The sequence below is a fragment of the Nesoenas mayeri genome, assembly GCF_963082525.1.
Source record: "Nesoenas mayeri genome assembly, chromosome: 2".
Taxonomy (NCBI): domain Eukaryota; kingdom Metazoa; phylum Chordata; class Aves; order Columbiformes; family Columbidae; genus Nesoenas; species Nesoenas mayeri.
Window position 1 is genome coordinate 51,030,906 of NC_137543.1, and position 13,645 is coordinate 51,044,550.

Sequence of the window (13,645 nt, forward strand, 5' to 3'; positions counted from 1 at the left end):
AATTGTGAGCAGTTTCATAAATACACAGAGAAGAATCTGTCAAGGTTAAAATAGAGTATTTGGAAGCTTCTCTACAGAAAGGAGAAGGCAAAGGATCATCTTGACTTCAGAAAATGAAACTGCAAAAAAGAAGAGCACCATGTAAAATTAATAGCTGAGAAAGACCTTATTAACCTAGTTATGCTTCCAGAAGCACCTACAGTTTAAGATATCATATTCAAACACCACCCATTTCTGGGTAGAAATCCTTCACGGTGTACCCCAAGAGAACTACCCCTCCAACCATCTAAGACCAGAGGGATTGCTAGAATAACCTCTTGCTTTGGCTGTCTGAATACCCCTTCCATCAAAGCCAGAGGTTTGCTCCTGCCTTGAGTATGGATGCACATCCAGGTATGGAAGCTACAAAATACCTCCGGGTGTCATGGCATGAACACAGTCAAAGTGATTCAGCTGTACCACAACAAGAGAGAAGGGAGAATGAAATCTCCTTCAGCTGAAAAACCAAAACATAGACCTCAGCACCACATCAGATGAGATGGTGTTTGTAGAAACCAGAGTGCAAAAATAAAAAGCAGACAATTACAAATGATAGAATGTAACCCATACTGCAAGTACGCTCATTTTGAGGTATAAAAACAAAGCTTGAGAATACTTCTCTATGAATGCTGCCAAAGGTAACACGTGAAATCTGAGTAAATACAGGAGACAGACTGTAAAAAACACTGAAATAAAACACACATCTTCATCTTGTTCTACTTATTCCTTTATCATAGTGGAATTTATTTATAGCAATGCCACAGCTCACAATCAGAGCTTTAACTGTGTATAGTCTTCACAGTAGGCTTAAAATAAAAGTGTCAGAAATTCACTTGCTTTGTCTGCTTTGATTGGTAATGTCATTGTGAGATTGCTCAGCTGATTTCTGAAAACACAACAGCATTGTCCTACAAGTAATAATGTTGTCATAATCTTACCGAAAAACTGAAAGCAGATCTCAGATATATGCTTTTTTAAAAGAGGAGCACTTTCATAAATAGTATTCTTATGATCTGCAATCATGGTCATCTGCAAACATACTCTGTACAAGTAGTGAGATCTGAAAAAAATAGGCAAGACTATTTTGTTCTTCTGTCTGTTGTTTTACCCTTGCCTTTATCTTACTCTTTTGCAATATACTCTGGAAGAAAGAATAACTTCTTATTCCTATTTTCTCAAGAAAAAAAGAGGCTCACATGAAATAACTGTCAATTTATTATGTGTGTATTTGTCTCTCCTCCTTGTCAAAAACTTTTGAAGCTGACTGCCCTCCAATTATCTTTGCTGCTTTGATTTCACAAAATAGGATAAAGGCTACAGTTCAGTGCAACTGTCACAATTCCATCAGTTTTAAGTTTGCAGCAATATTCAAACCAGCAACATGTTTTGATCCCTGTGCTCTGCAGAATGTTTTTACTCTTCCCCTCATTAGGCTCTTTCATCTTACAGTTCTGGTGCCCACCTCCACGTTAGGCCAAATGGAAAACTATTCTGCTTTGCACAGCTAAGAACAAAAGCCAAACTAAACACCTTCTTATAAGGGAACTACTTCATGCTGAAGACATAGCGATCACTAGACAGAGCTCAGCTCCAGAACCTTTGCATGAAGCCTCCTCTAGTTTGCAGCAAGTACAGACTTGTGGCATGCATCTAAAGGTTGGATTTGCTCATGGAGCATGGTTCACTGACTCAGTAAGTTTCAATAAATTGCTTATTTTTAATTGGAAATGCTGTATCAGCTGGCTACATCTTTCTCTGAAGGAAATTCACAAGTTGCCTCTATCAATCCAGAACTCTGTAAAGCAGCAGGTATTAACATGCAGACTCAATAAATCTTTCAATGAAGATGAAAACCTCAAGTAACAAATTTAAGCCCATTGAGAAAATGGCAACAGAAAAATATTCGGGCTGCAAAAAATAAAGAAACCCCTGTGTCAGTACTAAGGTGGCATCCAATGGACTACTGAGGGAGAGAATGATAAATAAAGCAAATGGGTCAATTATTATTCCAACACAGAAGATGGCCTCCTTCCTCTCTGCAGCAGTGCTGCATCAAGGGAGAAGAGCAAAGCAGAACCACCCATGGGTGAAACGTACCCAGAGCACATTTTCTCCCCATATTATAAGGTTCTCACCAATTATGTTTCTTCTGAAACATTTGCACATTTCGTATCACTATGTATTACAGATGCCCTAGTGGAAACCCAGCACAGGAAAAGCAGCGTGCTTTCCACAAGAGTCATTTCACACTCCTCTATGACCAGCAGCATCTTTTCAAAGACAGAAGTTAAGACTGAGAGTGCTGTGAGAATTTTCCCAACGATATCCTGCATTATTCTTTCACTTCTAAAACCTTACTGTTAACACCACCAGCTTTTACTACAAAGCAGGGAAAAATGTCTGAACCAGCAATAAGAAAATGTGGTTTGCTGGTTTGCTCTCAAACTTCCAAAGAGTCCATTTCAAAAACATTTACAAGAATGAGATATTCACTGAATCACTTGCCTTAAGTCTGAATAACAAATGTGGTTTTCATGTAAACGGTGCTGTCACCAAAACAATGATGATCATCACACATCTGCCAGCATTTGTCACAAAACTGAATAAAACTGACTGAGTGTCCTTAGAAAGAGCTGTGATAACTGATGGTTTGATACCCTAAGCAAATCCATTTTCACAAAAGTGACCTGGTCAATCCCCATATGGAGAGCAGAAGCAGTATCAGCCTTTAAATGCACTTCTTCCATCTGATTAACAAAGTAGTGAAGTCACCCACACTAGGTGGAGCCACTTACCTCTTCCAGGCACAAAAATTGCCAGAAAATTGTCTCTGAAACGGACATAATGAGGGTGGGGAGATAAAAGAATGGTCACAAATGAAAACAAGTGCTTATGACAAATGGCTTACCTAGTTGGACAAGATACTGAATAGTTAAAAGTATCATATTCTCCACACTCAACAGCTGATTGCTTGTCACACCCAAGAGATCCAAATCCTTGTTTTCCAGCTGTGGAATCTTGTAGCAATTCACCAGCAAGGGACTCACAACAATATCACCGACATTTCCATAGAAATAAGGTAAAGTGCCATAACCTTTGACAAAAGAAGTAAACCCCCACCCCAGAAATTCACATTAAAGCATGAACAACGTATACATTACCAAACTTATCCTTAATGCTATATTGCAAAATATACTGCATCAGTGACTGTTCTTGGCATTATAATTGCTTACAGAATAAATGAGATAGGCCAGTGATGCTTTGCTGTATTTTACAGGAAGTGATCACACAGATTTGCAAAAACTAACTGCATGCTAGCAGCTTAATAATTATTGTTATCTAAATACAAACGAGAATATTATCTTTTGGGGTCTTACCCTGACGTTTAAATACAGATTCTCCATAATACAGTGTACAAAAAAGTAAAATCAATGGAAGCAAAAGTACATCGATCTTAACGTTATAAAAGCAGCATAAGTCACATTAGCATTGATTCAGCCACTATGGTATTGCTGTGATTGATTTCATTTTTTTTTTTGCCATATTTCCATTCTGTTTTCATAAACAGGTTAAACAAACATCAACAACTAAACATGCTGTTCTGTAAGGTAAAGCACATGAGCACAGGCTAACTCCTCTTTAAAAAAAAAAAAAAACATTCCACATAGATTTTGCCAAACCCATCCGTTTGGGTACATCTGGTTCTGTACTATTAATAGGACGCTGTTTCTTAGGGCCACTAACATTTAGCCTGAGGACTTCACTGGCAACTCTCCAAGAGCCTGAGGGCTGCATTCAATTTGCACTTAAGCTGATGACTGTATGACTGTAGGCACCCTCATCTTTAATAAGGAATTGTTTCTCTGAAAACCATTAGAGCACCATCCTGGATCTTTAGAAGAGGATTCGAGAAAACAACACTAAGCAAAACAAACCAGAAGCAGCGTAACCCCCTCCTTGATGGTTTTACTAGGATTATCTGTGCAAGTGAGGACTTGGAGAACTTCATTTCTTCAGGAATGATAAATTATTCCATGGATTGTATTCATAGGCACGTTCTGTTAACACTGAAGATACTTTATACAACCATCTGTATGATGCTGGACTGAGAAGAAATTTAAAGAGCCAAAAGCATTTTGGCACTGCTAGCCAACCCATCTTTGTTATACAGTATGCCCGAGCAGCTCAGCTTGAAAGGGATATTTGCATCATAAGTCACACTTTTAAAGTAAAAGCCATGTGTTTCTAAGGGTTAACAATGTACTTGATACAGCTAATGGATTTTAAAAGCCTGATCTGTTATCTCAGTTGTTTACAAGAAGCATGTATGACAAAAGACAAAAAGTTAGTGTGATTCACTTCTGATTAGTCAGTTCAAATAAATTTTCTGGTTCCCATGCAGAATCTCTGCCCTGGGCTTCAAGATCTGGACTATAAATGCTGCAGGAAATATTTGCTTGTTCTGTAAGTTGTTTACCCTGGAAAGCTATTTTCATTCCATGGAAAGATTTCTATTCTTGGATTTTACAAAAATCTTATTTGTACAAAACTTTGATTTGGCCAGAGTTGTGACCCGTTTGCAAATCAGGTTCTCCCGAAATCGCTTAACTTCCAATCTCAAGTTGTTGAGCAACTAAAGCAAACTATCCGTGACAAACTGACTTTGTGTTGTACTGAATGCCAGAACCAACAAAAAGAAATCAAAAAACTCTTTCTCCTAGGGAGAGGATGCATTTATTCAAAACACAGCATTTGATTCCCCAGTGTAAGACTTACCTATCAGAATCACTGGTCTGACTCCTGAGTTATTCAGCAGGTTTTCAGGGACTATTACAGTCTCCCCTGCTGGGATGGGTTGAGGCTGTAAAATTCCAGTTAACATGGATTGAGGAACTGGGACTGACAAAAGAGGCTCTATAAAATAAAGAAAAGAGAAGCTTCCATTACTAAAAGGCTCATACTGTGATTTGGCCGTATGAACAAATAAAAAAAATTACTGCAGATCAGTAACTGTAATAAAATTCAAAGGTCTCTGCATTTCCTGCTATAGTTTTAAGTAATTTAAATTAGAAGCCTATATTCTCCTGTAGCCCCACCCCTAAAATAAAACTTTTTCTGACCACTGTATTGTTGGTGGGATTGAGAGAGGAAAAAACAGGTTTGAATATGCATCTTCAAACAAAGCCAAATACTAAGCCAAAAGGCCACCTCTCAATAAAAGGGAAGAGACTGCTTTGACTTCTGACATAGAATATATGTAGATAAGGAAAAAAAAACCACAGGCCAAAATCTCAAAGTTGTCCTTAGACAGTTGCTACAAAGATAAAAATTAGGCTTTAAAGAGCAAAATCAGCTTTCACATGGAAAAAAAGGAAAAAAGAAAAAAAAAGGCAACAAAGTGCAAGAATTTTGTAATCTGTCATCAGATTTCACCATGAGGTTTGCTTCAGAAGTTTCTCAGGCTTCAGCTGGTGGTTTGTAACAGATTTTTCAAACAACGCCACAACAGAAAAGCATCATAAGCAGCATAAAAGAATGCGTGCATGCATGTGTTTTAGCAATGGAATTGTTTATCCAATAGAAAAAAAAACACTATGAAAGACTCTCATGGAAAATGGAGTACGCAGCAGAGGCAATGGATTTGAGGAGACAAACTCAACAAAAGGGAAGAGATTGCCGTATATTGCATATGTTCAACAGGTCTCTGAAGCTAGAAATCTACAAAAGCTGTGACTGATTTGAGCTGCTTAAGTAGGCAGGCTTGCACTACCATGTAACCCTTCTTTCCATGACAAATAGATCTGAAAATCATTTCCAAAATATCCCAAAATCAAGCCCTCCAAAGTGGAGTTAAAAATATATTATGCACGTTGACAAATGGGTTTTTTCTTCCCTATATATTTATTCTTCCACTCTATACAGACAGGGGTAAGTAACTGCTTATTCCCCTTTACAAAGTATTCTGAATCCCACAACTGAAAGGTGCTTAAATAGTGAACAGTTTTGTTGATAGCTATGTATAAAGAAGTACCTACATGGATATTGATGAGTATTCACACATACATTTAATCCTGTTTCATATTATGACATTGCTTATCCCTCTTATAGCTTTTCTATGCACAACAGAGATTTGGCTTCAAAGACTTTAAACTGAAGATGACCTAGTAGACGTCAGTGTCCTTTGTTAGGCCACAATTACACAAAGCCTTTTTCCTGTGCAGGAACTGAATGTACTGTTTCTGCAACATGCCACACCAGACTGAGACACAACATTCACAGTGAAGGCTACTGGAAATCCTTCAAACATATCCATACGCCTGCACAATTTTAGAAGAACTGAGTTACATTTGGGGGACTTGGATAGCTTTGGATCCTTACTAATATTACTCTCCACCTCCTTTCCTCTCTCTCCCCCAATAACTTTACTTTCCCCTTGTCCCATCTTAGATTACAGCAACAAAGACCAAGCCATCATGTGGTTTTCTGGGGTATCTGAAAAACTCTCAATGGTGCCCTTAACTACTTCAACAAGCTTAGTTATGTTTTCTGTGCAACACTTGAGAGAAGCAGCACAAAGCTGCTGCTGTCTGGCTGAGTACAGCTTTTTACAAATGAAATCTGCATGATTCACGTTTTACCTGTTCTTGCTGAAGGCCGAACTGTAGGAACAGGTACCACCAAACCAGGTGGAGGGACTGGGGATCCAGGAGACCATCCCCGGTGACGTTTCTTGGGTGGTCCAGAACTGGACATTGATGCTAAGAAAAAAAGAAGAAACTAATTCTAAACCACATCCTCCCAAATCACCAGATTCCAGCCCACATTTGCATTTCACATTGGCACTGAGCTGGCATCACGCCACAGAGTGTCAGAGATTTACACCCAGATTTTCACGAAGCTACACTATGATGTGAAATATGTCATTACCTGTGTTAAAAAGTATAGCATTATCACTAATGGTCATGCCAAAAACTAAATGGGGATCTGCAAAGACTGGATTGCAGAAACAGCAGTGATGGGAAGAAGAACAAAATAACAAGTTTCAGGCTCAAGTGTCAGTGCAGTTTAAAATAAAAGAACAGAGAGGTTTTCTTTACCTTGGTCTCCAGCTGCACAGCCAGGGCTTGGAGATGTTGAGTGAGGCATTGGCCGAGAGACCGTAGAACTCAATACACTATTTCTTCCTCCATTAGTGTTTCCATTAGCAACATCAGTGGCACACAGTGAAACAGGACCTGAGTAGAATAAAATACAGAGTGTATGGCTTGAGACGATCTTGAAAACAAACAAACACACAGACACAAAAGAACAGGGCACAATGTGTGAATGAAAGAAGCATACTCCAGGGAAAGCATGAAGTGTATTTGGCAGAGAACCACCTGGGCACAGGTTGCAAAATCCTAACATTGAAACGGGGTCTCCAGATTTCAGAGTGGGGAGGGTAAGTGAAAGAAAACAATCTCCAACAAACCCCATTAAAATAACATAGAAAATTACACACACACACGAACTATTGAGAAATTTGCGACACACATTTTTTTAGACACTGAAAATGTAAAAAAATGCACATAACTAATTCAGTTTGTAAAGATTTCTAAGCTTCTCTGGTGCATCTATATGTTTTTCCGCCAGCCATTCATGTGCCATACACATTCATTACAGGACTCTTATCTAAAGCTTTCACAAGGGAGATGGGATAGAGAAGACAGCACAGTTTGCTGTAAAGTATATATGCTCTAAGCACTACTGAGGCAAACTATGCTGAATTTTGCTACCTCTGACTTAGACAATGCTCCAGTCACAGCAAGTCCCTGGCAGGACCCACTATATCCAGATCACAAAATAAAATTACAACAATGGAGGATCACAAGAAGTTCTCCTCACTTCTGAGCTCCTTCTTATTCCTTGTCAGAGCCTAGTTTTTGCAGGAGAAAAAAAACATGGCATAAGCTGCACAGAGCAGACATGGAGCCCAGTGGGGAACTACAGCTCCTTGCCGTATCCAGCAGCTCCACAAGGATTTTGGTCCCAGGAACATATTCCAGGAGCAACAGCAGGAGATGGTCCAGCAGCTTGCTAATGTCAGCTGCAACAAAAGGAGTTTGAGATGTGGGTATTTGGCTTAAAACAATATACCATGGAACTCTCCAGCCATGGTTATGCAAATAAATTCAGGCACAAGATTCTCAGGTTGCCAAATAGCAACATTTGAATAAGCACACCATTGTAAGCTCCCCATTTGTACTCTGAAGCAACTATTTGGTGTGGACAGATATGGCAGACACGGGTTGTACTTTAATAAACATGCAAGAGAGAAATAAATAATTAAAACAGCACAGGTGTTAAAACTCCTTTAAATGAGACTAACTTACATTAAATGTATCTGGAGAAACTACACCTGTTATAAATTCAGAACAACACACAGCTCTCGGTTACTGAGACAAAAATCAGTGCCATATGAAGAGGTGACTTTTATGCTCTCTTAGATATCTTAGGAAGTGCAAAGAGGATATTTACCAGAATTTCAAATCAGAAAGCCAAGGTGTTGCTTGGTTTGGGGACAGTAATGGCCATGCAAAATTTCTATGCAGATGACTGCATGAACATGAGAGTTTTGGGGACTGCTAGTGTCATGAATGTTTCCCTTTTTCCACCGAAAAAGGCACATCTTGGCTGTTAAGATGGCTTTCAGCTATCCTGGAAAGCAAAGCTGTACCTGCAGCAAACGCCTTTCCTACAAGCTGTACCGATAGAGCCAGAGGTTTCACAATGTTCTTGTTCCGGGATGGGTCTTGAGTTCCACTTAAGTTAACAGCAGAAGAAGATTTTGCTGGACTGAATACTGAAGAATCTGAGAAAACAAGTTGTTTAATTAAGTAATGATTAAGAATTATATACATATGTATATGTATATATAATTTGTACTATATACATGTGAACAGTCATACCTATTTGTCTAAACTCATCTCTGCGTATAATGCAAACAATTTTTTTACACTCCTAAGAAATCATCATGTATTTGTATCTTTGAGGAGCTGTAACAAACATTTAAGTGGACATTTCTATAGAATCTCATAATCTACTGATTGATCTCTTTCACAGTATTTTGCATTCACATACACTAAAACTATATTTTAACTGTAGAAATGGCCATCTCATTGCTCCTCAAAATCCCCCTGAGGGACAGGCAAGTAAACATAGTTATCCCGTGTTACAGATGGGAGAGCAAAGGCAAAGAGCTTACGAGACTTGCCCCTGGCAACCACAGGGCACAAGCACTGCAATAAGTTGCCTAAAAAGGTTCTGGAATTCTCTAACACTCCATCACCTGAGATTTTCAAGAACAAGTTATTGAACCTCTGTCAGATAGAGCTATGCTTGACTTCCGGCAGAAAAATATATCAAATACATAATCTCCTTACAGCACTGCTGTCTATAAGGCTACGGAAAGTGTATGTCCATTTATAAGTCTGGGTAAGAAATGGAGAGTATCTGATCCCAAACATTTCACATGAATTAACAAACAGCAACTCCTTAGAGCACTTTACTAGGGCTGAAAAATACAGGCCCTGTTCTATAGATGGATAAACCGAAGAATAAACAAATTATAATACCTGCCCCACTATAAAATTATAAACCAGAACTGATTCCAAACCTCTAAGCATGTAGGTCCCTATTTTAACTTCAGGCATTTAATATCTGCAATTTACTTCAAGAAAAAATTGACATTTGCATGCTGATACACTGATAAATTCTTATAACCAAGGTGAAAGAATATTGACTCAGCATTTGTCCAGAAAGTAGCTTGCAACAAGCAGGCAAAGTTCCCTTACAGATGTCCAGGTAAAACAGCCAGGGAAAGAAAATAGAAGGCAAAGGCCAGCTTGATCTGCCAAATATATTCACCTTGAGGCCACAAAGCATCGGTGAAGGAGGGTGGGGAGCAGAGTCTGCTTTGCTAGATGGACTAACTGGGATATAGAATTGAACACAGAAGCCTCTGCTGCTGTTGCTCCACCAGGAAACCTCATCCACATTCACAGGGAATATGTTGAATGGTCAACAACACAGACCATCAGCTCACGGGCTTGGGAAGAAAATGCCGGTCTCTCATTAAATATGAAGTAGCAAATACGTTGTGTTAAAACTTTCCTCAAAGTAAGCTGTCCAGAGGCTTTTTGTTTCTTTTGGGTTTGTGTGTGTGTGTTTTTTTGGTTTTGGTTTGGCTTTGCTTCTCTATAGTTCTAATACATTTTCTTGAAATTTTATGTATGAATGCTGATGTGGCTGGTGTATGTTTAAACATCACACCAGCACCTAAGCAAAACTCATAGTGCTACCAGTTATTACAACTGTTCATCTTTCTATTGTAAAACCCCATTTCCAGTTGCTTAACACCCTTTAAACACAAGAATTGAAGTTTTAGCTCTTATCTGCCTAAAACTGAATTCTTTTTGAAGTTTCAGCCATTTTCACATTGCCAGCTGCCTCTCCTCTGCAACAGAACTGCCTCTTCCCACATCATTTTGAAAGGGGACCTGACACCTGACTGCAATGTCATGGCCACACCGTACTGTCCGCTTTAACTATGGTATTTCAAAATTCTCTTTTGCTCCAGCATCTATAATAAAATCACCATTTCAGTGCAATACCTGTGTGTGTCCATAACTATCTATCTACAGATGTGTTCTAGAATTTGGAGACTGAACTGCTCACTTACACGGCAGAAAACAGAAATATTTACACAACTTTAAAAGGAAAAAAATTGGTATGAGCTGACAAATTGAAAACTATTTCAGAAAGCAACTTGCTAATAAGTACTCCCATTTTAAAGCAACTGAGAATCCAGCTCAAAGCACAGCTATGCAGAGCTTAGGAGAGAAAAAGTCAAACTCCATCATGGGCAACGCATGTCAGAATTCACACCACCAAAAAGAGGCGCCCTCCCCACTTCTCCTGGTCACCAGGGATTCATATGTATGCATGTGGCATTATCTTCACTGGAAGATAATCGTAGAAGGAGATGAAAAGGTTTTGACAACTGTGACCTACGAGTACAAACAGTGACACACAGAAACACCAAGCAGACTGAAAATCGCCCTGAGTGATAAGGAGCAAGCAGTGTATAAAAGGTGTATCTATTAACTTGGAAGGTACAATAGAAGACAAAGCTGTGTAAATATTAGATCACTTGTTTTTTCAAATAAATAGGTTCTCATGCATCTGCACGGGTCTCATGCCAGGATCTGGAAGCCAATGGAACATGCAATGAAATGCAGATGTTTAAACAAAACTCCCATTTCATTTTCAGCAAAGCCTAAAGCACACAGCTTCCCAGAAACAGTGATGACCACCTGGGGAAAGTGCTTCTGAACATGCTGATCAGTGATTACAATTTCAAAAGAATGCACATGTTCAGCTTTTATTTGTTATTCCTTTTTAACATACTTCGTACACAGAAGAAGTATTATTACAGTCTTGGTTTTCCATCTGCAATTCATACTCCTCCAGAGAAATATATGTTCTGGTACAGACATATCAGCCCACTACAACAACAAACAGAAAGTTTTCTACTGTGTTTCATTTTTCAAGAAATAACACAAACAGACACAAAAGCATATAACAGCATAGATGAAGCTGCAATAAAGCAATGAGGAAAAAAGCTCAAAGAAAAACATCTTGGCTATTAGAAATCAATAAACAAATAAATGAAATTAAGGTGCTGCTTCTTTGTCAGCCTATGTCCATTTGATTATCATAGTTTCTCCTTGTTTCAGTACGTTGTTAACAGCTTTCTGGAATGGTTGTGAGATGCATGCTAGCTCATATAACACAAAACCACTGTATGTATATCAGGAAACTGCTATCCTAAGTATACCCTTGTGTGAAATAATATGTAAATAAATAAATAAGCATGCAAATAAATAAAAGCTGTCTCCCTGACCCCAAAAGGAGATTATGTTCCTTTTCAAGACAAACAAGCTGGTCTATATACTAAGTAAACATCTCCCTATAAATGTGTAATTTGAGTTTTCTGAGATCCACAAAAATTAAATGAAACAAACACAGTGAGACACAGAATCAAACAAATGAATCCAAAGATCTTTTAATGCTTTTTGATTGCCTATTCTTATGAGGACTATGCTAACCTTCAGCCTCACCTGGGTCTTTATCTTTCACAAAGCAAATTTTAAAAGGCATCCTCCCCGCTGTAATCTACACACAGCTTGAGGTAAATACCCAGTTGTTTAAAGCATCCCTGAACCAACAATATCTGAGGCAACTTACCACCCCCAATGGTTATCTTTACAGCACCTTCAGCTCCTACCTGTCTGAGTGAACCCTGATTTGTATCCATTAGCTGATCCACCCTCTGGGGTCGTGGACGGTGACACCGCAGCATTTGGTTTAGCAGAGAGGCTAGCAGCAGATGATTGCCTGCTTCTACATTCTGCAAACGAAGCAGCTACAGTACATATTAACGCAGCCGGCCTTCCAGGAGGAAAGTTTCAGCAACATGGTGGCGAAAGGTGACAAGAATGTTAAAAGCATACATACAGCACGTACAACAAACAGCGGCAAATGGCAGCATTCAACAAAAATACAGCTCTCGCAGTTTAGTCAACTTTGTCTTCTAATTAAGAAAACCTCCCTGGGGGCCACTCAGAGGGCCAGGCAAATACAGACCAGATGCTGCAAAATGGCAAGAGCCCTCAGTTTGTAGCTTCCAAGAGATTTGAAGGTATTGGATATATCCTCAGGAAACATTTCTGTGGCACAACCTTTATACAAACCGTCATCTGTTGCCCGTTAGAAGGAGAAATTGTGCTGAAACCCAGATTCTTAGTATGCCTCCACAAAACCTTCAGGGAGAGCTCAGCGCTGTGAGTGTCTGTCTGGATGAAAACTAAGTTGAGGGAGAAGAAAGTCACCTTAAAAGTCACACATTAATCCATTTTTAAAACTGAGATCTAATCAGGTTTTGTTTGAAGAGAAGAAGATGCTTAAAAGCATTTACTTTCTTCTAATTAGACCTTTATTGTAAGTAAGGGGTAAAGAGTAACTAGAAGGATGCTAGCAATATGGGGATAGTACCTATCAAAATAATGCCCATGAGGTTGATGCTTGGTCGATTTTCTAAACTTTCATGGGTGCTCAAAACACTTGCAACCAGCATATAACCAAAAGTGACCCCAGTATTTGCCTCTTCTGCATGTGCATTACTCCTGACTGCATTTGCCAGGACAGACACCAACCCCAACTGCATGAGCATCAGGGAGGGGTTTCAGAAAAAGGATTCTAAAAGTAAAATAAGCTTTTGTTTTTCTGTAATTAGAACTTCACTACCAAATTACAGCTTTCTGTAGTTTTTGTGAAAAATGCTGCTGAAAACCACATCCACTATAAAGCAGTAGTTAATTATACTTGTAACTGAGAAAAGCAAATGAAGCCAGGATCCCTTTGAACCACTATCTGATACAATACTATAATCACTCATACAGCTCGGTGATAACCATCTCCTTCTGGTGTCATGCTGCTATTCACATGAGGATGTGACTCTTCAGATATGTGTCAGTCCTCCTGCAGAGCTCCTCTCCTCTCCTCT

The 13,645-nt window shown here is 39.0% G+C and overlaps 1 protein-coding gene across 5 annotated transcripts in view; it reads right to left on the minus strand.

The window, feature by feature from the left end:
• The window catches only part of GREB1L (GREB1 like retinoic acid receptor coactivator), a gene marked incomplete at its 5' end in the record, with an annotated part of 63,048 nt that overhangs the window by 36,312 nt on the left and 13,091 nt on the right, over positions 1 to 13,645 (minus strand). For 2 of the 5 annotated variants that reach the window (XM_080339253.1, XM_080339252.1), the window contains 6 exons: positions 2,948 to 3,133; positions 4,816 to 4,953; positions 6,678 to 6,797; positions 7,137 to 7,274; positions 8,756 to 8,890; positions 12,368 to 12,490. In XM_080339253.1, coding sequence (XP_080195379.1) covers positions 2,948 to 3,133; positions 4,816 to 4,953; positions 6,678 to 6,797; positions 7,137 to 7,274; positions 8,756 to 8,890; positions 12,368 to 12,490 — 840 coding nt within the window. Of the gene's footprint in view, positions 1 to 2,947; positions 3,134 to 4,815; positions 4,954 to 6,677; positions 6,798 to 7,136; positions 7,275 to 8,755; positions 8,891 to 12,367; positions 12,506 to 13,645 lie in introns of all 5 variants that reach the window. The other 3 variants (XM_080339251.1, XM_080339254.1, XM_080339255.1) reach the window with 3 other exon arrangements.